Below are 25,814 nucleotides of genomic sequence, written 5' to 3'. Positions count from 1 at the left end.
CTTTTTTGTGGCTGTGAATAAAATCTCCTGTTTGGAACTGTCCAAGTCGGTTTGGTTGCGATGCTGTTTGGATGGTTGGTGCAGACCTGATGGTCCAATAGCCTCTATTTGCACTGTAGGGATTCTATGATTCTTTGAAGGTTCATTCTGTTCAATCTGATCTCATCGGATAACCCTAAAGTTCCCAAAATCAGTCTCTGAAATTAAATTGCAATCCTCTTCAAGACATTCACACTTTTCTAAGTAAGAAGAACAATATGAGACACAATGTTCCAGGTGCAGCCTCACCATGGTTGTAAACAACTGCAACCAGGCTCTTCTAATCATTTTACTCAATGCTCCTTACACATTTCCAGTTCCTTCCTTAATGCCTGCTGTACCTGCATGTTAGCTTATAGTTTATTTTGAACAGGGACGTCCAGTCTGTTTGGCCATCAGCAATTTTGACCATCTCAAAAACTAGGAAACCCGCTGTCTTTCTGCTGGACTAACCCCATATTCTTCATATTATACACCTGGCCAGACACGTTTCAAATACGTTAATCTTTTAATCCCCTCAAGACTGATTACTAAACTTAGTGATCTTGGACTAAGCCCCACCCTCTGCAACTAGATCCTCAGTTTCCTGACCCACAGGCCACAATCAGTGAAGACTGAGGACAATATTTCATCGTCACTAACACTCAATACTGGAGCCCCCCAAGGATGCGTACTCAGCTCCCTACTGTACTCACTGTATACCTGTGACTGCGTCGCCATATACCAGACTAATGCCACTTACAATGTCGCTGATGACACCACCATAGTCGGTCGGATCTCAGATAGCAATGAAACAGTCTATCAACGGGAGGTGGAAGACCTGGAAAAATGGTGCACTGAGAACAACCTAGCTCTCAATACCAGCAAAATGACAGAACTCATTATTGACTTTTGGCAGGATGTTACTTAAGCCCCACTACATATTAACAGCACAGAGGTGTGTCAAGCTTCTTGGAGTGGTCATCGACAACAAGCTTTCTTGGACTCCTCATGTGGATGCACTGGTTACAAACGCCCAACAACCTCTCTTCGTCCTCATGCAGTTGAGAAAATTTGGCATGATGGCAAATAATCCTTGCCAATTTTTATAGGTGCGCCATCGAGAACATTTTGTCTGGATGTATCACTACCTGGTATGGCAACTGTACCACTCAAGATCGGAGACAGTTACAGAGAGTGGTGAACTCGGCCTGGACAATCACAAAGGCCAAACTCCCATCTATAGAATCCATCTACCAGGCCTGCTGTCAAGGAAAGGCTGCCAGCATTCCCAAAGATTTATCCACCCGACAATGTTTTTCTACAACCTCTTCCACTGGGGATAAGGTACAGAAGCCTAAACACAAGCACCAGCTGGTTTTGAAACAGTTTCTACCCTGCTGTTGTTAGAATACTGAATGGACTCACAAATCCTTAGCATTCGCCTGTGCCTGTGTTATTTGTTTTTGCTGCTGTTTACCTATTATTTTACTTATCTATGCTATTTAACTCTGTGATCTGCCGGTATTCCTCGCAACACAAAGCTTTTCACTGTGCCTTGTTACACATGACAATAAATTTAATTCAATTCTCAATTTAATTCAATTCAATTATCACTGAAGCCTGTTTGGCTTATCTCCATGTATTATAGTTGGACACCAGTATGCAAATAAATTGAACAAAGAACTGAAGATGTTAGAAATCAGAAACAAAACCAACAATGTTTCCAGCAATTTCTGTTTGTCATTTTGTTGCAATGCATTGATTTGGCTGCCCACACTGTACAGAAGTATTTTTATAGGGCATAAAACACAGTCAGCATTTACTGTTCATTTGCCCAAAGCATTCAGTGATGGTCGGCTTAAATGTCCTCATTTTAGGATCAATCACTTTGTGATCACTTTGATGATGGTGAGAGATAATAAATAGTTTTTCAATGAATCAACACATTCAAATCCTTAAATGCAAGGTGACCAACTGGCAGTATAATGAGTCCACAACAAATATATATAATACATTGCCAGTGAACATACATTTACGACTGTGAAAATCTAAAGATTTACTGAGTACTCATTTCACTTATATGCTTCTAAAACATTTTTATCCATCTATCACTGTGTCCAAGTGCGGCTCCTATATTCACAGTTGAGTTAGAGTCATAGAGTCATAGGGATGTACAGCATGGAAACAGATCCTTCGGTCCAACCTGTCCATGCCGACCAGATATCCCAACCCAATCTAGTCCCACCTGCCAGCACCTGGCCCATATCCCTCCAAACCCTTCCTATTCATATCCTCATCCAAATGCCTCTTAAATGTTGCAATTGTACCAGCCTCCACCACATCCTCTGGCAGCTCATTCCATACACATAACACCCTCTGTGTGAAAATGTTGCCCCTTAGGTCTCTTTTATATCTTTCCCCTTCTCACCCTAAACCTATGCCCTCGAGTTCTGGACTGCCCGATCCCAGGGAAAAGACTTTGTCTATTTATCCTATCCATGCCCCTCATAATTTTGTAAAACCTCTATAAGGTCACCCCTCAGCCTCCGACGCCCCAGGGAAAACAGCCCCAGCCTGTTCAGCCTCTCCCTGTAGCTCAAATCCTCCAACCCTGGCAACATCCTTGTAAATCTTTTCTGAACCCTTTCAAGTTTCACAACATCTTTCCGATAGGAAGGAGACCAGAATTGCATGCAATATTCCAACAGTAGCCCAACCAATGTCCTGTACAGCCACAACATGACTCTTGTACTCAATACTCTGACCAATAAAAGAAAGCATACCAAATGCCTTCTTCACTATCCTATCTACCTGTGACTCCACTTTCAAGGAGCTATGAACCTGCACTCCAAGGTCTCTTTGTTCACTCCCTCGGACCTTATCATTAAGTATATAATGCTCAGATTTGCTTTCCCAAAATGCAGCACCTTGCATTTATCTGAATTAAACTCCATCTGTCACTTCTCAGCCCATTGGCCCATCCAGATCCTGTTGTAATCTGAGGTAACCCTCTTCGCTATCCACTACACCTCCAATTTTGTTGTCATCTGCAAACTTACTAACTGTACCTCTTGCGCTCACATCCAAATCATTTATGTAAATGACAAAAAGTAGAGGACCCAGCACCGATCCTTGTGGCACTCCACTGGTCACAGGCCTCCAGTCTGTAAAACAACCCTCGACCACCACCCTTCAAAGGTCTTCTACCTTTGAGCCAGTTCTGTATCCAAATGGCTGGTTCTCCCTGTATTCCATGTGATCTAACCTTGCTAATCAGTCTCCAATGGGGAACCTTGTGGAACGCCTTACAGAAGTCCATATATATCATGTCCACTGCTCTGACCTCATCAATCCTCTTTGTTACTTCTTCAAAAAACTCAATCAAGTTTGTGTGACATGATTTCCCATGCACAAAGCCATGTTGACTATCAGTCAACTAATTAGTCTTGCCTTTCTAAATGCATGTACATCCTGTCCCTCAGGATTCCCTCCAACAACTTGCCCACCACCGACGTCAGGCTCATTGGTCTATGGTTCCCTGGCTTGTCTTTACTGCCCTTCTTAAACAGTGGCACCACGTTTGTCAACCTCCAGTCGTCCGGCACCTCACCTGTGACTATTGATGATGCAAATATCTCAGCTAGAGGCCCAGCAATCACTTCTCTTGCTTCCCACAGTGTTCTCGGGTATACCTGATCAGGTCCTGGGGATTTATCCACCTTTAACTGTTTCAAGACATCCAGCACTTCCTCCTCTGTAATCTGGACATTTTGCAAGATAGAGTCAGTTTATTGTTTTGGTCCTGTGACTGTAGTGACATTTTCTAATCATCTGAGTCCAAGAAGACCTGATAAGTTCTGACCAGCTATTGTTGATAAGTTCACTGGTGGAGGATAGATTCAATGACAGGGTGCCTCAGGGATGCCTCACAAATTAGGAGTAGGAATAGGCTATTCACAACCCCCTTATGCATGTTCCAGCATCTGATGCACAAGTCAAAGTAGACTACTTTGCTGCACCACGTCTTTGCTCCAACCAATGCTATACACAGATATATCGATGATATTTTCTTCCTTTGGACTCATAGCGAGGAATCACTGAAATGATGACACAACAATATCATCAAGTTTCAACCCACCATCAGATTTACCATGGATTACTGTTCAGAATCAGTCTTATTCTTGTACACAAGTATCTCCATCAAGGACAGGCACCTCAGTACCTCACTCTACTGCAAGACTTTGGATAGCCTCACGATGCTGCAATTCTCTAGCTTCTACCCAAAATATGTTAAAGAAGCCACTCCCTACAGACAAGCCCTGTGCATACATAGGACCTGCTCAGACAAGGAGAAACACAACGGACATTTAAAGATGCTGAAAGACGACCTCATCATAAGAATGGGATACGATGCTCAACTCATCGATCGCCAGTTCCGACGTGCCACAGCAAAAAACCGCAACAACATCCTCAGGAGACAACGCAGGATATGACCAGTAATTCCCCGAAACAGAGAAACTACACCATATTGTTTGTAGCTTTCAATATGCCATTGATGATGACCAACATCTTGTCAAGATCTTCCCTTTGCCTCCACTGCCTGCCTTCAAACAACTGCCGAACCTTAAACCATCAAACTACCAGCTTTCAGAACAACATCGACCACAACACCAAGCAACTCTGCCACAGCAACCTCCGCAAGACATGTCAGCTCATCGACATGGATATTACCATCACAGATGGGAACACCACCCACTATATACATGGCAGATACTCATGTGGATCGGCCAGTGTTGTCAATATCGTATGCTGCAGGCAAGGATGCCCTGAGGCCATTCAGACACTACAACAATGGATGAATCAACAGCGTGCAATAATTGCCAGACAGGAATATTCCCTGCCAGTCAGGGACTACCTCAGCAGTGAGGACATTCAGCCTCCGTTCTTTGGGTAAGCATCCTTCAAGGCAGACTTCAAGATACACAACAACACAGAATCATTGAGCAGAAACTGGTGGCCAAGTTCTGTACCCATGAAGATGGCCTTAACCGTGATCTTGGCTACATGCCACACTACATGTAACCCCACCATACTGTTCTGTAAGATCTTCCTTATTGTCCTGTTTTCACACCATCACCTTGATTTCTCTACATTCATTAGTTTGTACAGTTTTGGATTACTTAGTATTTTGGTTAGACCCTCAGCATCTGACTGTTATATCTATCACATAAGGTGACAAAGACCACAGTCTTGCCTTCTCTGAGGATTGAACTCAGGACCTTCAGATTATGAGACTGACGCGCTGCCTACTGCGCTAAGAAGGCCAGCCAACTTTACCTCTGTTATATCTATCATGTTATTCCAGTTATTTGGTTTGTCTCCAACACCATCTTATTTTAACTTTTATGTAATTATCTGTCTGCGATATCTAATTGGTTTGTAGATCACTCATTATTCCCTTACTCACACCATCTGATGCTTTCCTGTAGAAACTCATTGTTCAACACTGCACTCACCCCATTTGTATGGTCTTTTGATCTTTCTGTCCAAGACCTCTGTGTCTAAATTTCTGTATCTGTCCCTCTGTGTGTCTGTGTATCCCTGCATTCTCATTTCACCTGATGAAGGGGCTATACTTGAATGTTTGTAATTTCAAATAAACCTGTTGGACTATAACCTGATGTTGTATGACTTCTGTACTGTTCTATGTTCTTTATCCAAGTGCCATGCAAAACTTCTTTAATAACAGCTTCTAACATTTTCCCAATGACAGATGCTTAACTAACTGACTTTCCTGCTTTGTGTCTCCCTCCATTTTTCTGTAAAGAGAGAGAGAGTGAATTGGTGGTAGTTTAAGCTAAAGTTCACCAAGTGAGGGTCAACTTTGAGAAGCACAGTCCCTTGTGGTAATCTCAGCTGATTTTCTCTATAAGATCATAAATTATCCTGTCACATTGCACAATACCAGCACTAGTTTACCCTGGTCTGCCAAGGCAGCCTTTGTCAATCTTACTTTTTCCTGTCAGTATGTGAATTAAAATCTCTCATAATTATCAATGTGCCTTTCTGACATACTGGATCATCATGTATTGAGGAACTTGTTCATTCACCATCCTAGTGAACCCTTCCCTTGTGAAGCTTTTAAGACTTGCTTTAAGGTTTGAACAAGTATTTCCATCTGGCCTTTTGTCACAGGGTGTTAAGAGCTGATTGCACATGTCTGACTTCACGATTTTCCAGTTACTCATCAAACTCTTGCACCACAAACTGTGGACCATTGTCACCTCACAGCTTAAACCCAGCAAATATTTCATTCAGTCTGTCTATCATTATTTCCGTCAATACTGATTTCATGAGTGCCACCTTGGGCCACTTGGCGTATGCATCAATGAACACCAGAAACATTTGTCCTCTCCAGGTCCCATGAAATCCTTTTGAATCAAATGCCGTGGTGCTTGAGGCCATTCTCTTGGGGGAAGTGGTGACAATGGTGGCACCTTTCTTACAAATCTGTGACCCCCCCAGCTGCCAGCAGCCATGTGACTGATCCATTTTTGAGAATTTCTTTCATCTAGCCAGTCCACTGAACAGTGCCTCAATGAATGGAAGTGGGTATTGATCCACACACAGAGCTGGGTTGACTGTGACCTTAAAGTCACCACAAATCCTCACTCTATGATCCATTTTTATGTCTTAAATGATGAGAATGGCCCATTCACTGATGGTTGCTGGTATCGATGCTCCTGGATTCACCAGCCATTCGAGTTCTGCCTCCACTTTAGGCCCAGATGGTACAGTACGAAACATGTCTTCAGGCATACAGTACATACCTCTGGCTTCAGCTGTAATTTAGTTTTGACTCCATTCATTTCCCCCAAGGTTCCTTCAAAGGTATCTTTGTATTTGTCCAAGATCTCCTGCAAACTCATATTTGAGTCTGCCAGCCTGTTAACCATGCCCCAGTTCAAACTTAAATTTTGTAACCAGTTATGTCTGAATAATTCAGGATATTTGCCTTTCAATGGTAAAGTGGCAGTTCTGCACACTGGTCCCTTAACTTTACTTTCACCAGTACATAGCCCTTCTGTGACACCACTTGTTCCATGTACATCCATGTTATAATCTTGGCAGGCTTCAATGATCCCCCTATAGACTGATTCAGGAATCAGGGACAGGGCTGCACCCATATCTATTCCAATTTTTCTTGTCTTCCTTTCTATTTTGGAAGAACCAGAAAGGATCAGGTTCACTCCGTACTAACAGTATGTTTAATCCGAGCTCTGCTGACTTTGAGCTTTCTGCTTCTTCCATAGACCCATTTGGCTCTCAGTTTTACTCCCTGTTGGTGGCCTGTATGTTATGCCTTCTCCTCCAAGTTGTTCCTTTATGACACCTCTTCTCTTGTTTGGGTTGTACCCAGCAATTTCAGGCAATGTTCAATTTCTTACACCTGTGGCACTGGGCTTTGAATCAAACACGTTGATTCTTTGTGGCCATTCTTGTCATATCAACGGCCTCCAATGGTTGGGACGACACTCTACTGAGTTTTCACAACTTGATGCACTCAGGCATCATCATCCAACTGGGTTGCTTCACTGGTGGTCAACCCCATTGTGGTAGCAATTTCGAAAGCTGCCTTGAAATCCACGTCTCTCATTGTTAGAACATAGAACATAGGAAAGTACAGCACAGAACAGACCCTTTGGACCATGATGTTGTGCTGAGGTTTAATCCTAATGTAAAATATAATAACTTAACCTACACACCCCTCAAACTCACTGCGATCCATGTGCATGTCCAGCAGTCACCTAAATGTCCCCAATGACTCTGCTTCCACCAGCACCACGGGCAACGCATTCCATGCATTCACAACTCTGCGTAAAGAACCTACCTCTGACATCTCTTCTGTCCCTTCCTCATAATATCTTCAAACTATGACCCTTCGTACCAGTCAATCCTGTCCTGGGGAAATGTCTCTGGCTATTGACTCTATCTATTCCTCGCATTATTTTGTACACCTCAATCAGGTCTCCTCTCTTCCTCCTTCTCTCCAGAGAGAAAAGTCCAAGCTTATTCAACCTTTCTTCATAAGCAAAGCCCTCCAGTCCAGGCATAATCCTGGTAAACCTTTGCACCCTCTCCAAAGCTTCTGTATCTTTCCTATAGTAGGGGGACCAGAACAGGACACAATATTCCAAGTGTGGTCTTACCAGGGACTTGTAGAGCTGTAGCAAAACCTCGTGGCTCTTAAACTCAATCCCCCTGCTAATGAAAGCCAAAACACCATATGCTTTCTGAAAAACCCTATCCACTTGGGTGGCAACTATGAGGGATCTATGCACTTGCACACCCAGATCCCTCTGTTCCTCCACACTGCCTTTAATCCTGCCTTTAATCCTATTAGCATTCGGGTTCGACCTTCCAAAATGCATCACTTCGCATTTATCCAGGTTGAACTCCATCTGCCATTTCTCAGCCCAGCTCTGCGTCCTGTCTATGTCACGCTGCAGCCTGCAATAGCCCTCGATACTAACAACGGCACCTCCAATTTATATTTGTCATCTGCAAATATACTAATCCACCCCTCAACTTCCTCATCCAAGTCATTTATTAAAACTACAAAGAGCAGAGGCCCAAGAACAGAGCCCTGCGGGACCCCACTCAACACTGACCTCCAGGCAGAATATTTTCCATCTACAACCATTCTCTGCCTTCTGTCAGTCAGCCAATTCTGAATCCAGATAGCCAAATCTCCCTGTATCCCATACTTCCTGACTTTATGAATGAATCTACCATGGGGAACCTTATCAAATGCCTTACTGAAGTCCATATACACCACATCCACTGCTTGACCTTCGTTGACCTGTCTTGACACCTCCTTAAAGAATTCAATAAGATTTGTGAGGCATGACCTGCCCCTCACAAAGCCATGTTGACTGCCTTTAATCATGCTATGCGTTGCCAAATAGTCAAAAATCCTATCCTTCAGAATTCTTTCCAAAACTTTGCTGACCACAGACATAAGACTGTCTAGTCTGTAATTGCCAGGAATTTCCCTATTCCCCTTCTTGAAAAGTGGAAGAACATTCACCTCCTTCCAATCCTCTGGTCCGACTCCCGTGGAGAGTGAGGAGGCAAAGATCTTCGTCAGTGGCTTAGTAACCTCCTTTCTCACTTCCCGGAGCAGCCTAGATAAATCTGGTCTAGCCCTGGGGACTTATCAATCTTAATATTTTCCAAAATTTCCAGTACATCAACTTCATCAATCTTGATCTGGTCAAGCCTGTATAATTCAAAGTTCTCATTCACAATAAGGTCCCTTTCCTTAGAGAAAACTGAAGCAAAAAACTCATTTACGGCTTCCCCTATCTGCTCAGACTCCACGTACAAGTTCCCTCCGCTATCCCTGATCGGCCCTACCTTCTCCCTGATCATTCTCTTAGTCCTCTCGTCTGAGTAAAATGCCTTAGGGTTCTCCCTTATCCTTCTTGCCAAGCCTTTATCGTGCCCCCTCCTGGCTCTCCTCGGTCCATTTCTGAGCTCCATTCTAGCAAGTCTGTAATCCTCTAAAGCTGTGCTAGATCCTTGCTTCCTCCAGCTTACATAAGCTCCCTTCTTCCTTTTGATGAGCAGCTCCTCTGTTCTCATCATCCAAGGATCCTTAATCTTACCCCTTTTTACCTGTCTCCAAGGATCAAGTTTGTGCATCACTCACAACTACTGCTCCTTAAATAGTCTCCACATGTCTGCTGTGCCCTTTCTGTGGAACAATTGCTCCCAGTCTGTATTTCCCAACTCCTGTCTGATAGTGTCATAATTCCCTTTTCCCCAATTAAATATCTTCCCTCAGTAACTGCTCCTTTCCCACTCCAAATCTATGCTAAATGTGAGGCAGTTGTGATCACTGTCACCAAAGTGTTCTCCCACCACAAGATCTGACACCTGTCCTGTATCGTTGCCGAGCACCAAATCCAAAATGGCCTCTCCCCTCGTTGGCCTGTCTATATACTGAGTAAGGAAACCCTTCTGAACACACCTGACAAAAACGGCTCCATCCAAACCGTCTGCACTTAGGAGGTTCCAGTTGATATTGGGAAAGTTGAAATCACCCATAACAACAATCCTGCTACGTCTGCATTTTTCCAAAATCTGCCCGCCTAGGAGTTCTTCAATCTCTCTACTGCTGTAAGGTGATCTGTAGAAAACCCTCAATGAGATGGCTGTTCCTTTGCTGTTCTTAACCCATATTAACTCAGTAGACAAACCTTCCTCAACACCTTAGTTTCTGTAGCTGTGATGCATTCCTTGACGTCCTGACTTTATGAATGAACCTACCATGGGGAACCTTATCAAATGCCTTGCTGAAGTCCATATACACCACATCCACTGCTGACCTTCGTCGACCTGTCTTGACACCTTCTCAAAGAATTCAATAAGATTTGTGAGGCATGACCTGCCATGTTGACTGCCTTTAATCATGCTATGCGTTGCCAAATAATCAAAAATCCTATCCTTCAGAATTCTTTCCAAAACTTTGCTGACCACAGACATAAGACTGTCTGGTCTGTAATTGCCAGGAATTTCCCTATTCCCCTTCTTGAAAAGTGGAAGAACATGCTACGCCGCTTCCTCTTTTTCCACCCTCCCTTTTCTTTTTAAATGTTCTAAACCCTGGAAGATCTAGCAACCATTCCTGCCCCTGTGAAACCCATGTCTCCGTTATGGCCACAACATCGTAGCCCCAAATACTGATCCATGCTCTAAGTTTGTCACTCTTATTTCTGACACTCCTTGCGTTAAAGCAGACACACTTTAACCGATCCCTTTGTTTCACTACATCCTGATAGATTCACTACATCCTGTCACTGCCCCAGCTGCAATTGTCCCCTCTCAGATGTGTGGCTCTGATTGTTAGTAGCTTCCGTTGGATGACTTCATATCAAAGCCCACAAGCCAGACAGTCCCACAAGGCATCTTGCAGGAGCTCTCCAAATTCATAATGTTCCACTAATTCAGCAATAGACTCTCCTTAATGCTGTACCCATTAAAAAAAAAGGAAATGTTATGTAAGCACCAGAAGCTTAGGTGCAAAATTAATGTTTTACACTTTGCATGGCTCTTGGAATGTCTTCTCTGTGGATTCCTCTGGTTACACCAGACTCCTCCCAATTAAGAACACCAGTACCATGATGTATGAAGCCGCTTGGTTCACAATCTATGCATAAAATCCAATTTTCTGACTGTTCATCAAATGGTCCCATCTCCTCAAATTGACCTGCCATTTTGTTTTCCTACCAGTGACAATTTTTCTTGCCGCTCAAGTCTAGTAGTCACTTGGAACCCAAGTCCCTTTGAATGCTGTCTACATCGGCCACTCCCTCAGCAGCTGTGCTACGATACCTTTCCTGCCTCACATCGCCCGAGGCCCCTGATGACGGCTCTCTGTGACAATTTCAGCAGCTCCTGTGTGCGCGCTTTCTTCTTAGCCAACTGCCCAAGTCCTCTCCCAACTTCCTGGCTCTTGGCCCACTCCCTGATGTGTGCCTTCTTTCCTGGTGTAAACCCTGGCACAAGTACCCTCACAACTGCTTCCCTCGGCATTACCTCCTTAATTTTGTGCCATTTCCAAATTCCAAGCAATGACGTTGGACAGAAAAAAGGTGTTTGCACACATGGGCCGAATCCCACTCTCGTCAACAATTGTTATCTTGGTGCTTCCTTCCTTTCAAACCAGGAATTATACACAAATAGTTGAATGGTAAATCTGAACAGGAACACTTTATTGATGTTGCTCACACCTCCTCTGCTGGTTCTGGACTGACCAGCTCACCTGACCAGCACTCTAACTGCATTCAAAACAGTACAGATCCTACTTTCCCCAGTCCTGATGCCGAGCACTCGCTAAACAATTTCCTACTTCCCAACTATTTTCAGTCTCCCAGTACTGTTACCTGTGTCTTTACCTGACCCCATTATACTTCTAAGTGTCGTCGTGTACCACTGTGCCATGGTCAGTTAATTCCTGATGAAGGGTTTATGCCTGAAACGTTGATTCTCCTGCTCCTCGGATACTGCCTGACCGGCTGTGCTTTCCCAGCACTACACTCTTTGACTCTGAACTCCAGCTGTCCTCACTTTATCCTAATTCTTCCATCCTGCAATTCTCATTCTCATCCCAGCAAGCTGAAAGAACCTCAAACCTGTTGGACAATTTCAAAGGCTGTGGCTTCTGTCCTCCTGCCCTTTGTTTCCACTTACCTACCTCACACGAAATTACACTCTCCTGTGCCTGAACACTGAATAAATCCTAAGATCCAATCCTATGAGTTGGGACTGCCTCTTGGTACAAGGAATCCAGTTGGCTTACCCCTACTCTGATACATTCCAGAGTCTGTATTTCAGCCTCCAGCCAAATCTGAGCTGAAAATACTCAAACCTCATACACCCTGACCTCAGGAACTCCAGTGCTCGTGATCCATTTAGATTAAACTAGGGCAGTGGTTCTGCTAAGGGAGCATGGACAGATAGGAGATAAATTAAAAAGCAGAACCAAAAAGCTAATAATCTCTGGATTACTACCTGAGCCACGAGCTAATTGGCAAAGGGTTAATAAGATTAAGCAGGTAAATACGTGGCTCGAAGCTTGTTGTGGGAGACGTGGGTTTGAATTCATGGGACATTGACACCAGTACTGGGGAAGAAGGAACCTGTTCTGATGGGACAATCTTCATTTGAACTGTGCTAAGACCAGAATCCTAGCAAATCACACAACAAAAGCTGCAGACAAGGCTTTAGACTGAATTAGAGGTGGGGGCTAGTGTGGAAGGGGGAATGGCTGAGTTATAGGGGAAATTCAGAAAACCTGAATCAAAGTAGGAGGTAAGAGTGCAAACTCAGGAGAGGTTATTAAAGTCTCCAGCACAGGCACACATAGGACAGAGTGTGTAGGAGTGTTAACAATCAAACGTCAAGCACATTGGGCAAACAAATGACAATTAGAAGAGGGACGGTTAATACAGGACTGAAGGTGTTATATCTGAATGCATGCAGTATAAGGAATAAGGTAAATGAGTTTGTGGTGCAGATGGAAATTGGCAGGTATGACGTGGTGGGCATCACGGAGACATAGCTGCAGGGGGAGTCAGGATTGGCAGCTGAATATTCAAGGATATACATCCTATCGAAAAGATTGGGAGGTGGGCAGAGGGAGTGAGGTTGCCTTATTAGTAAGAAATTAATTTAAATCAATAGTAAGCAATGAAGTAGGATCAGATGGTGTACAATCTGTGTGTATAGAATTGAGAAGGCCTTTAACAAGGTTCCGTACAGGAGGCTACTGAGTAAGATAAGGGCCCATGATATTAGACACAAGTTGTGAGCATGGAAATAAGTTTGGCTGTCTGGCAGAATGCATAGAATGGGGATAAAAGGGTCCTTCTCAGGATGGCAACCAGTGACAAAGGTGTTCTGCAAGGTTCAGTATTGGGACCACCATTTTTTACTTCGTACATTAACGATCTAGGTGAAGGATGAAGGCATTCTAGTTGAGTTTGCAGATAATGCAAAGATTGGTAGAGGGACAGGTAGCACTGAGGAGTCAGGGAGGCTGTTGAAGGATTAAGACAGATTAGGAGAATGGGAAGAAGTGGCAGATGGAGTACAATATGGAAAAATGCGAGGTCATGTGCTTTAGTAGGAAGTGTAGGGACATGGACTGTTTTCTAAATGGGGAGAAAATTCAGAAGTCTGAAGACTTGGGAGTTCTAGTCCAGGACTCTCTCAAGGTAAACTTGCAGGTTGGGTCAGTAGTTAGGAAGGCAAATGAAATTATTTTGAAAGGACTAGAATATAAAAGCAGGGATGTACTTCTGAGCTTGATCCCTATGATATTTACCTATCTCAGTCTTAAATATACTCAATGACCAGGCCTCCACAGCCTTCTGTGGCAATGAATTCCATACATTCACCACTCTCTGGCTGAAAAAGTTCATGGTAGACTGATTAGCAAGGTTAGATCTTGCAGAATACAGGGACAACTAGCCATTTGGATAAAAAACTGACTTGAAGGTAGAAAACAGAGGATGGTAGTGGAGGGTTGTTTTTCAGACTGGAGGCCTGTGACCAGTGGTGTGCGACAAGGATCTGTGCTGGGTCCACTACCTTTCATCATCGATATAAATGAGTCAGATGTGAACATAGGAGGTATAGTTAGTAAGTTTGCAGATGACACCAAAATTGGAGGTGTAGTGGACAGTGATGAAGGTTACCTCAGAGTACAATGGGATCTTAATCAGATGGGTTAATGGGCTGAGGAGTGGCAGATGGAGTTTAGTTTAGATAAATGCCAGGTGCTGCATTTTGGGAAAGCAAATCAGAGCAGGATGTGTACACTTAATGGTAAGGTCCTGGGGAATGTTGCTGAATCATAGACTCATAGTTCCTTGAAAGTGGAGTCACAGGTAGATAGGATAGTGAAGAAGGTGCTTGGTATGCTTTCTTTTATTGATCAGAGTATTGAGTACAGGAGTTGGGAGGTCATGTTGCAGCTGTACAGGACATTGGTTAGGCTACTTTTGAAATATTGTGTGCAATTCTGGTCTCCTTCCTATTGGAAGGATGTTGTGAAACTTGAAAGGGTTCAGAAAAGATTTACAAGGATGTTGCCAGGGTTGGAGGATTTGAGCTATAGGGAGAGGATGAACAGGCTGGGGCTGTTTTCCCTGGAGCATCGGAGGCTGAGGGGTAATGTTATAGAGTTGTATCAATTCATGAGGGGTAAGGATAAGGTAAATAGACAAGGTCCTTTGGATGCAGGAGTCCAGAAGGTTTAGGGTGAGAGGGGAAAAATATAAAAGGGACCTAGAAGGGTTTAGAGGGATATGGGCCAAGTTCTGGCAAATGAGACAAGATTAGGTTCGGATCTCTGGTCAGCATGGCCGAGTTGGACCAAAGTGTCTGTTTCCGTGCTGTACATCTCTATGACTCTATGACACGCAACATATACTCAGCTACTTCTCCTGCAACAGGATAAAAATCAATTTCTGAGGCTAAAAAGTTTAGAAAAGACAAAAAAGCACCAGAATGCCTCTCCTCATTCCTGTCCTAACTAACTCCTTTAATTACTTAGCTTCAGCATTCTCTGGCATTTTGCTGTGCGGTGCATCCATGGCTACAGTTAATATTAGTTATCTGTTTTATAGTTCCTGGACCTTGATTCCCCAAAGAGGTAGCCATTTATCCCACAGAGGATCCAAGTGCTCACATGCCATAGCCATGATAATCAGACAGAACATGAATGGCCTTTGCCATCTTTCATGTGCACATGGCCTCTGGTACCTTCGCTTTATGTACCTTTGCTATACTCTTTATCTCCAACAAATGAACCTGAATCCATTGCTACTAACAAATCAATAAGAATGACATCTCCATCTCCTATTGCTGAATCCAGAATTACATAATCTGTATTGGGTCAGTCAGTGCCTGGATCTAGCAGTCCACCTAGGCCAAGCACCTCACTGATTCCTTCTTTTGCTCGCTTGAACTCACCTGATTGTGACCTTGAAGGTGGAAGTTACTGGTGAATGTTGTGATGGTTTTTGTTTTGACCCTCCGAAGTGGTGTTGGTTATACTGGAGCTTGAGGAAAAGCTGGAGGTGGGGTAAGGTTGCCTGCTTTGCTTTTATCTGGACTGTCTGCTGGTAATTGGAGTGGCAAAGAAAAATAATGAACCCAAGGATATGCATAGTGTTTCACTCTGTCAGCACTTCTGATAACAGCAGACTAGAGGCATCCTGACTTGCATCCTGAGAGTCGTATTTTCCGGTTGGCACAGGCATAGATCACAGTTTGGTGCCCTCCTTGGGGCAGCGTGGTGGCACAACGGTTAGCATTCATGCTTTGACAACAGTGGTTCAATTCCAGCCTCGGGTGACTGTCTATGTGGAGTTTGCACATTCTCCTGGGGGGTTTTTGGGTTTCCTCCAGGTGCTCTGGTTTCCTCCCATGGTCCAAAGGTCAGGTGATTTGGTCATGCTAAATTGCCCATAGTGTTCAGGGGTGTTTAGGTTAGGTGCAATACTCAGGGGTAAATGTAGGGTGGGATACTTTTCGGAGGGTCGGTATGGACTTGTTGGGCCGAAGGGCCTGTCTCCACACTGTAGGGATTCTAATCTGAAATTTGAAAAAAATTGAAGAGGGTGGAGATCCAAACATCCAATAATTTGGGATTGCTTCCTGAGTGATTTACTCTGTAGAGAGGTGGGAGGGTCAGTCATCATTCTAAGAGTTTCATGAACATACATGAACACTTGGTGCAAGTGCTTAGCAATTGCACAATCCTACCAACATGAAGTAGCTGTCATATGTTCAGTCTGTATATAATGTCTTATGCTGAGGCTTGCATGTGTTAGTTCTCTGTGATAGTCCTATGCACTCGCACTTATAATGTCTGATGCCCCTTATGAGTGTGACTTTGCAGTTACTGGACAGTGTTCATTACTCTGAAGGAAAACAGCATCGTTTTGTGGCATTGGAGTCAGATTCATTTGGTGGACCGATGTGTTGTCAGCATTGTGCAGACCACTTTATTGGCACAAGTACCTCTTGTTGTCATCACTGCAAAACAAGACCATTCAGCTTTCCTCAACAGCCTGGAAGAGAACCTGCAATAAGCTGTGGGATCAATAAGCTGTGGGATCAATAAGCTGTGGGAGCTATAGTTTCTGTCCTACTGGTATCTTTACTGGGAGTAAGATGTGACATGAAGTTGGGGTGGGAGCTCAATGGGGAATGAGGTTGCTGGGGCTGACCAACATAGGGAGAAAGTGAGGACTGCAGATGCTGGAGATCAGAGTTGAAATGTGTGGCATTGGAAAAGCACAGCAGGTCAAGCAGCAGCCGAGGAGCAGGAGAATCTACATTTCGGGCATAAGCTCTTCATCAGGAATCATTAAACATGGCATCTGGATGTTTTGATTCTGCAAAATACTGACAGAGTACCTGTGATCCTCAAGATTTGCTACACTACTCATGCAATTATGTGTAAAGAGGTGGGAACTGCATAACCACACAAGACAACACACCCCTGAGTGGAAATGGCACTCAAATTCATGCACAACCCACGATATAGACAAAGGATTCTGTCTCTCCTTTCTACCACAGAAAGAATTCACTTCGATTACTTTACTCACATATTTGACTGAATTTTTATCTTCTTTTGCTGTATAAAAAACACACACTGTAAAAACTTTTATGGATAATGTTCACTTAAGTTTAATTACTTCTCAATGATCAAATTTCCCATTATTTACCAAAATAAACAGTTTATTCTAATGCTAAGTATCATGCAAGGTAAACCTGTTTAATATCCAGCATCACGGTTAATCCTCTTCCTGAAATGTTTGCACTCTTTTTAGCAGTATCATCGTGGTTGAAAGTGTAACAGCTGCCATATTCAGTAAAAACGTGTTTAAAATCCTAGAAATCAAATGTAAAAGTTAGCCAAATGATAACTGTTGTTTTTCTCTGTTTTATAGGCTGTTAAATATACATTAGTACACACATGAATAGTGATGAATAAAAAGGAAATGGCAGAAACCAGCCATGATGATCAATACCATTAGCTTGAAGAGCATCCACTTATAAAAATTAAAATAAAACCAAGAACTGCAAAAGCTGGAAATTTGAAACACAAACAGAAATTGTTAACAAAACTCTAGCAGCACCTTTAGAGAGAAAGCAGAGATAACATTTTGGGTCCAGTGACTCTTCTTCAAGCCTCATATTATCTATGAAAAGATGGTATATGTGCTGATGACAGAAGTTGATGTGGGAGAAAGTGTAAAGGAGATAAAACTCGGAGGGAGACAAAAACAGTCAGGTACACAAAGGGATGGATAATAGTAAGCCACGGAGTAAGAAAGGTCTTTTACTTACATTTGACCAATTCATTGAGAACTGTTGATGTGGCATCAATCATCTTAATTTCTTTGCCTTCTCCCCATTTGAACTTATCTGCCTCTGAACTGACCGCACTCCATGCTCTCAGATACAACCTGAACTTTGTAATCAAGCCTGCCAACAAGGGTGGTGTTGTTGTGGTCTGGCCTACTGATCTCTAGATTGAAGAGGTTATGTGCCAGCTCTCATAAACTTCCTCCTGTCTCTCATTGGCTATGACCTTACCGTCAAACATCAGGCTAATATTAGATTGACATTTTTCTTCTTTTGCTGTATAAAAAGTACTCACAGTAAAAACTTCAATGGATAATGTTCACTTAACTTTAATATTTTAATTATTTCTTAATGTTCAAATTTCCCATTGTTCAAACACCATCCATGGCGGTCAATAATCTCACCTTATCTGGGGATCTGCCCGACACCACACTCCAACCCCTGCAACAGCCTCCAAGCTCATCGACCCCTCCCACCCCCCACACCCACCTCATTAAGCCCATAAAACCTTTTTCCCAAAATCCACAAATAGGACAACCCAGGCAGACCCAGAACAGTACCTGTTCCTGCTCCATGGAACTTATATTTTCCCACTTACATCCGCAATGCTTTTGACACTTTATATCAGTTTCAGAATTTCTAATTTGTGTGTATCAGCCCACTCATTTTCACCATTGATGTGCAATCCTGTTAAACATCAGGATGGTCTTAGGGCTCTCTGCTTCTTCCTAGAAAAAAGGTCTGAATTGTCCCCAACCACCACCACTCTCCTCAGCCTGGCTGACCTTTGTTCTCTCTTGGAATAACTTTTGCTTTAATTCTTCTCACTTTCTTCAGATCAGAAGTGTGGCTATGGGAACCCATATGGGTTCCAGTTATTCCTGAGTCTTTGCGAGGTGTGTGAGACATTCTGGTTTGAATCCTAGACCCCCCAGAATGCAGGACATTGGTACATCAATGATATCACTGCCTCTTCTGTCTCCTGTCCGTAATTGGAAACAATTGATCTTTATGACTTCTAATTTCCACTTTTCTCTCATCTTCACCTTATCCATCTCTGACTCCTCCATTCCCTTCTTGATACCTGTTTTAATTTCTGACCACTGATACCCACTACAAACTCACTGTCTCCCACATTGGCTGGATTATCCATCCTCACAATGTAATTCTTGTGAAGAATTCCATTCTCCCAATTTACCATCTCCATTGCATCTGTTCTAATTACAGAGGAACCGTGATTATCCAAAGGACACGGGCGGGGAATATTTCATTTGGATAATTGAATGCTGGATAATCAAATGCCGGATAACACAGTTTAGCCAAGCATCGGAACCTTGCAATCTTGTTCGGATAATCCAAAGTTCAGATAATCGAATGCCGGATAATTGAGGTTACTCTGGATACTACTCTCCACAGGAGGGCCTCAGAATACCCACCATTTTCCTCAACCAAGAATTCCTCACTGCCATGCTTGATAGAGCCCTTACCTATATCTGAGCAATCTCCCACACTTTCAAGCCTTATCCCTTCTCTTCCCTCCCACAACACCGATTGGATACAACTGATATTAACTTCTCATGCCATTAGCATTCACAAGCAAAGGATCTATACCCATTTCTGCCATTTCCAGTGGGATGCCACTCATTGTCCCTCCCCTTGTCAGCTTTCCACTGGGACTGTTCCCTCCTGGACACACTGATCCATTCCTCCTCCACTCCCAATATCTCCCACACCCCTGAGCGTTTTCCCATGTAATCTCAGAAGGTGCATCACCTACCCATTTGCAGCCTCTATCCTTACTGCCTAAGGCTCAGGACATACCTTCCAGGTGAAGTAATTCCCTCAATCCCGTTTCCATATTTGCTATACAGTGACAAAGCATAGAGTGAGTGATTGCTTTGCAGAACACCCACATTCTGTGCTCAAAGATGTCCCAGAGCTTCAACACACACTGTGTCCACTGGCTAACATTTCTAACTCAGACCCAGTGTCGTGCTTCAGCGAGGCTCAGTATAAGCTGGAAAAACCCTTTCATTTCCCAGTTGAGGATCCTGCAGCCTTCAAGATTCTATATCGAGTGCAATAACTTGAGGACATGAAGTCTATTTCTGTCTCCTTACCTGCACATGTACTCCACGGTCTGCCTTGGCATTGGCAGCTATCAGCATTGAAAATGCATTTTCTTTCCCTGAGTCTCCCAGTCTGTGTCCATCACTTTATCTATCTAACTGTCTTTATCTCCCTCTGGGCTCTGTCTCCACCTGTTGCTTAATCTTTTATCTCCCCAGGGTCACTTCATTTTAAGACCATAAGACATAGAAGCAGAAATTAGGCCATTCCACCTATTGGGTCTGCTGCACCATTCAATCGTAGCTGATAAATTTCTCAATTCTAATCTCCCTTTTTCTCCCTGTAACCCTTGATTCCCTTGATACTCAAGAATCTATCTACCTCAGTCTTAAATATACTCAATGACCTGGCCTCCACAGACTTCTGTGGCAATGAATTCCATAGATTCACCACTCTGTGGCTAAGAAGTTTCTCCTTATCGCTGTTTGAAAATATCTTCCCTTTACTTGAAGGTTATGCCCTCAGTTCCTGGTCTCTCCTACCAATGGAAACATCTTCCCAATATTTACTCTGTCCAGGCCATCAATATTCTGTACGTTTCAATTAGATCCCCCCTCATCCTTCTAAACACCACCAAATATAAACCCAGGGTCCTCAAATGTTCCTCAAGTGTTAAGCTTTTCATTCCTCGGACCACTCTCATGAACCTCCTCTGACCATGCTCCAGGGCCAGTACATCCTTTCTGAGGTATGGGTCCCAATACTGCACACAATACTCTAAATGTGGTCTGACCAGAGAGTTATAGAGCCTCAGAAGTCCAGCCCTGCTTTTATATTCAAGTCCTCTTAAAATAAATGCCATCATTGCATTTGCCTTCCTAACTACTGACTCCACCTGCAAGTTGACCTTGAGAGAATCTGGACTAGAACTCCCAAGTCTTTTTGCATTTCAGACTTCTGAATTTTCTCCCCATTTAGAAAATAGCCCATGCCTCTATTCTTCCTTCACAGTGTATGAGCTCGCATTTTCCCATATTGTATTCCATCTGCCACTTCTTTGCCCACTCTCCTAACCTGTCCAAATCCTTCTGCAGCCTTCCCACCTCCTCAATTCTACCTGTCCCTCTCCCTATATTTGTACTGTCTGCAAACTTAGCCAGAATGCCCTCAGTTCCTGCATCTGTATCATTAATTTATAAAGTGATAAGTGGTGGTCCCAACACTGAACCTTGAAGAACACTACTTTGTCACCAGCTGCCATCCTTAGAAGGACTTTTTTATTCCCACTGGCTGCTTTCTGCCAAACAGCCAAGCTTCTATCCATGTTAGGACCTTGCCTCTTACACCACGGGCCAGTATCTTACTCATTAGTCTCTTGTGTGGCACCTTGTCAAAGGCCTTCTTAAAGTCCAGGTAGATAACATCTATTGATTATCCTTGGCCTAACCTGCTCATTACTTCCTCAAAGAAATCTAGCAGATCTGTCAGGCGTGACTTCTCTTCAATTAAACCGGACTGACTTTGCCATATTTTACCATGCATTTCCAGATATTCAGAAATCTCATCCTTCACAGTGGATTCCAGGACCGAGGTTAGGCTAATCAGTCTGTAATTTTCCATCTTTTGCCTTACTCCCTTTTTAAACAGGGATATAACGTGAATGATTTTGCACTTCTCTGGGACCCTCCCTGATTCTAGTGGTTACTGTAAGATCACTGCTAAAGCTATCTCTTCAGCCATCTCCCTTAGAACTCAAGGTGTAATCCACCTGGTCCAGGTGACTTATCCACCTTCAGGCCATTCAGTTTTTCTAGCACCTTCTCCATGGAGATGGCCACTATACTGACCTCTTGAACTTTTGGACCATTACTCGTGTCTTCCACTGTGAAGGCTGACGTGAAGTAATTATTCAATTCCTCAGCTAATTCCTTGTTCCCCACCACTATCTCTCCAGTGTAATTTTCCAGTGGCTCAATGTCCACGTTTGCCTCTCTTTTGTCCTCATATATCTAAAAACGCTCTTACAGTCATCCTTTACGTGACTGGTTAGCTTACCCTCATACTTAATCTTCTGCCTCCTTATTTCTTTTTTGTTACCCTCTGTTGATCTTTGTAAGCTTCCCAATCCTCTAGTTTCCCACTGCCCTTCACCACATTGTATGATTTTCTCTTTTGCTTTTATGCTTTCCCTGAATTCCCTGTCGGCCATGGTTGCCTCATCCTCCTTGTACCATGCTTCTTTTTCCTTGGGATGAATCCTTGCTGTGTCTCCAAAGTACTCCCAGAAACTCCTGCCATCGTTGTTCCACTGTCCTTCCTGCTAGGCTCCTCTCCCAGTGAATTCTACCCAGCTCCTCTTTCATGCTTCTGTAGTTGCCTTTATTTAGTTATAAGACCTTACCTCTGATTCTATCTTCTCCCTCTCAAATTGCAGAGTAAATTCAATCACCTTAAGCTCCCTTATACCATCCTTTCCTAGCTGCCATCAGTTCTGAAGAAAGTTCACTGGAAATGTTAATTCTGCCTTCTCTCCACGGATACTGGCAGACCTGCTGAGTTTCTCCAGCAATTTCTGATTTTGTTTCACTTAAAAAGGTTATTTTACACATCATTCCTTTCATCTTTGACAGACTCATTTACTTTATCTTATATACATCTTCTGAATATTGGACTGCATAACTTTGAACATCTGGAACTGTTGATTCATTGGTTGGATCACAAAAGTTTAACCAGCTAATTGGTGTATTTAAAGTGACAATTCTTTTAGAAGACTTATGCTTTGTAAAGAGATTCACATAATACACTACAATTGCGCTGTGTAAAAGAACATAGGAATGTTTAGGCAAAAAAGAACAAGGTCCATTTCATTCATCATCTGCCTTGCCAGTATTAATATGATTTAACTGATCATTGATTTGATCTCTATGGATAGTTCTCGTACAAAACATGTTTTGGCAGCATGATTTGGCTATAATGTCACTGAAGAATTAGGAAACGGTATTTTCGAGAACACTTATCTCTGTTCGCAGTAGCACAATCGCAGCAGTAATTGTCTCGCATGCTTTGTTCTCGCATGCACCAATATCAGCTGCCATCAGAGTATGTGAGAGGGTACAGTACTGTACATTGAGCAGCTTCATCTCCAAAATTAAACGAATGAGCATTCATTGATCTCCCTCTGAGTCAAGAATATTCTTGCATAATTCTTGCATAATTCTTAAGCCCTGTATAATTCTTGCAGGACTGCATTACTCTTATACATACAATTTGCCTTTCTAATTTGTTCTCGTACATGCATATCACACAATCTAAACCAACCCACAAGAAATAGTCAGAAGACAATCAACCACAGCCACCCACTTCTGCACCACAACCGCGACTGAAGGTGGGAATGATGGTCACCCTTTGTCCCCGCATCAGCAATAATTGTTCAATGTAAGGTGTTAACTTTATTTTTCTTTTGTTAATAAATATGATGTAAATCTTTTTTCACAATGTGCTGTAGTTTGTGTTAGGCTTTTAGGTGATTTTTGAGTGATTGTGAATGTTATTTTATCATGGTCTGCCATAACCCCACTTTTCTCGAAGGCCCCATTATATCTTGGTGTCTGCTAGCAATCTAATCTTCCTTATCCACCTGCATATTGAAGTCCTCCATGATTATTGTAATAGTGCCTTTCTCACATGTATTTTCTGCACCATGTTCTGACTACTACTAGGAGGTCTGTACATAATTCCTATTAGATCTTCTAGGATACTGGGTCTTCAGTCAAGACAGGGAAGTTGGGTAAAAGAGGAGGAGGCATCACAATTTTGATCAAGGAACCTGAGACAACAATAAGGAGGAATTACAGATGATACAAAAATTAGTGGAGTGGCAAATAGTACCTTAGAACAAGAGTCCTGATGAAGGGCTTTTGCCCGAAAGGTCGATTTTCCTACTCCTTGGATGCTGCCTGGCCTGCTGTGCTTTTTCAGCACCACTCTAATCCCAATAGATGAATTGGTCAGATGGGCTGATCAGTGGCAAATAAAATTTGATTCAGATAAATGATTAGATTAGATTACTTACAGTGTGGAAACAGGTCCTTCGGCCCAACAAGTTCATACCAACCTGCCGAAGCGCAACCCACCCATACCCCTACATTTGCCCCTTACCTAACACTACGGGCAATTTAGCATGGCCAATTCACCTGACTTGCACATCTTTGGACTGTGGGAGGAAACCGGAGCACCTGGAGGAAACCCACGCAGACACGGGGAGAACGTGCAAACTCCACACAGTCAGTCGCCTGAGGTGGGAATTGAACCCGGGTCTCTTGCGCTATGAGGCAGCAGTGCCAACCACTGTACCACCGTGCCGCCCACAAAGGTGAGGTGATGCACTTGCGAAGGAGTAACAAGGCAAAGGAATACCCGAGAAACAGTGGGACCCTGGGAAGCTTCAGAGAGATCTTGGACTGCATGTAAACCAGCACCTTCAGGTATCAGGATAGATGGATAATGTCTTTTGATTGTATTTATTCACCAAGATAAAGAGTTTAAGGGCAGAAAGGTTATGATGGAACTGCTATATTTTAGATTAGATTACTTACAGTGTGGAAACAGGCCCTTCATCCCAACAATTCCACACTGACCCACCGAAGCACAACCCACCCAGACCCATTCCCCTACATTTATCTCTTTACCTAACACTGCGGGCAATTTAGCATGGCCAATTCACCTAACCTGCACATTTTTGGACTGTGGGAGGAAACCGTAGCACCCGGAGGAAACCCACACAGACACGGGGAGAATGTGCAAACTCCACATAGTCAGTCGCCTGAGGTAGGAATTGAACCCGGGTCTCTTGCATTGTGAGGCAGCAGTGCTAACCACCGTGCCACCCATGTTCGTTAGACCACAGCTTGAGTATCATGTGCAGTCCTGGAATCCACATTGAGGGAAGGATATGACAGCATTGGAGAGGGTGCAGGGAGGCTTACCAGGATGTTACCTGGGCTAAAAAGAGAGATTGGATAGACTGTACTTGTTTCCCTTGGAGCACAGGATATTGAGAGGTGACATGATTGCGATATATAAAATTTTGAGGCACATAGATTTTCCCTTTGATGGAAGATTTAGTGATGAGGGGGCATAAATTTAAAGTAAGGTGCAGGAGATGTGTTGCAAAATTTCTTCACCCAAGCATGGTGCATATCTAGATATCACTGCCTGTAAGGATGGTAGAGGTAGGAAACTTCATAACATTTAGAAAAGTATTGAGGTATGTACTTGTGATGCCAAGACACACAATGCTATGGGCCAAGTGCTGGAAAATGGGATAACTTTGGGACTTTTTTCACTGGATCGTAGGAGGTTGATGGGTGACCTCATTGACAGCTATAAAATCATGAGAGGTATAATTAAGGTGAATAGCAAAGATCTTTTCCCTAAGATGGTGGAGCTCAAAACATGGGGGCATATTTATAAGGTGAGAGGAGAAAGATTTAAAAATGACATGAAGGGCGGCCTTTTTCCACAGCGGATACTTAGTGTGTGGAATAAACTTCCAGAGGAAGTGGTGGATGTGGCTACAGTTATGTTTAAAAGACATTTGGATAAGTATATGAAGGTTTAGAGGAATATGGGCCAAACACATGCAGGTGAGACTGGTTTAGTTCGGGAACATAATCAGAGTGGACTAGGTGGATCGAAGGGCCTATTGACATACTGTATGACTCTACTCTAAGTAAAAAGACAGGGTATTACACAACAAATTGTAAGACACT

At 43.2% G+C, this 25,814-nt stretch overlaps 1 protein-coding gene and 1 non-coding gene across 2 annotated transcripts in view; both read right to left on the bottom strand.

Annotated features, from left to right (window-relative positions):
- LOC140485461 (acid-sensing ion channel 5-like) overlaps nt 1–25,814 on the bottom strand; it is a 227,722-nt gene that overhangs the window by 111,828 nt on the left and 90,080 nt on the right. Inside the window, exon 3 of the mRNA XM_072583664.1 lies at nt 17,377–17,496. Within this exon, the coding sequence (XP_072439765.1) occupies nt 17,377–17,496 (120 nt within the window). The remainder of the gene's footprint in view (nt 1–17,376; nt 17,497–25,814) is intronic.
- trnam-cau (transfer RNA methionine (anticodon CAU)) lies at nt 5,273–5,345 on the bottom strand. Its single transcript has one exon. It is a non-coding gene; the product is annotated as a tRNA-Met (tRNA).

The sequence above is a fragment of the Chiloscyllium punctatum genome, chromosome 14 (assembly GCF_047496795.1).
Source record: "Chiloscyllium punctatum isolate Juve2018m chromosome 14, sChiPun1.3, whole genome shotgun sequence".
Taxonomy (NCBI): Eukaryota; Metazoa; Chordata; class Chondrichthyes; order Orectolobiformes; family Hemiscylliidae; genus Chiloscyllium; species Chiloscyllium punctatum.
The sequence above is the reverse complement of the archived record's forward strand: the minus strand, read 5'-3'. Positions and strand labels throughout refer to the sequence as shown.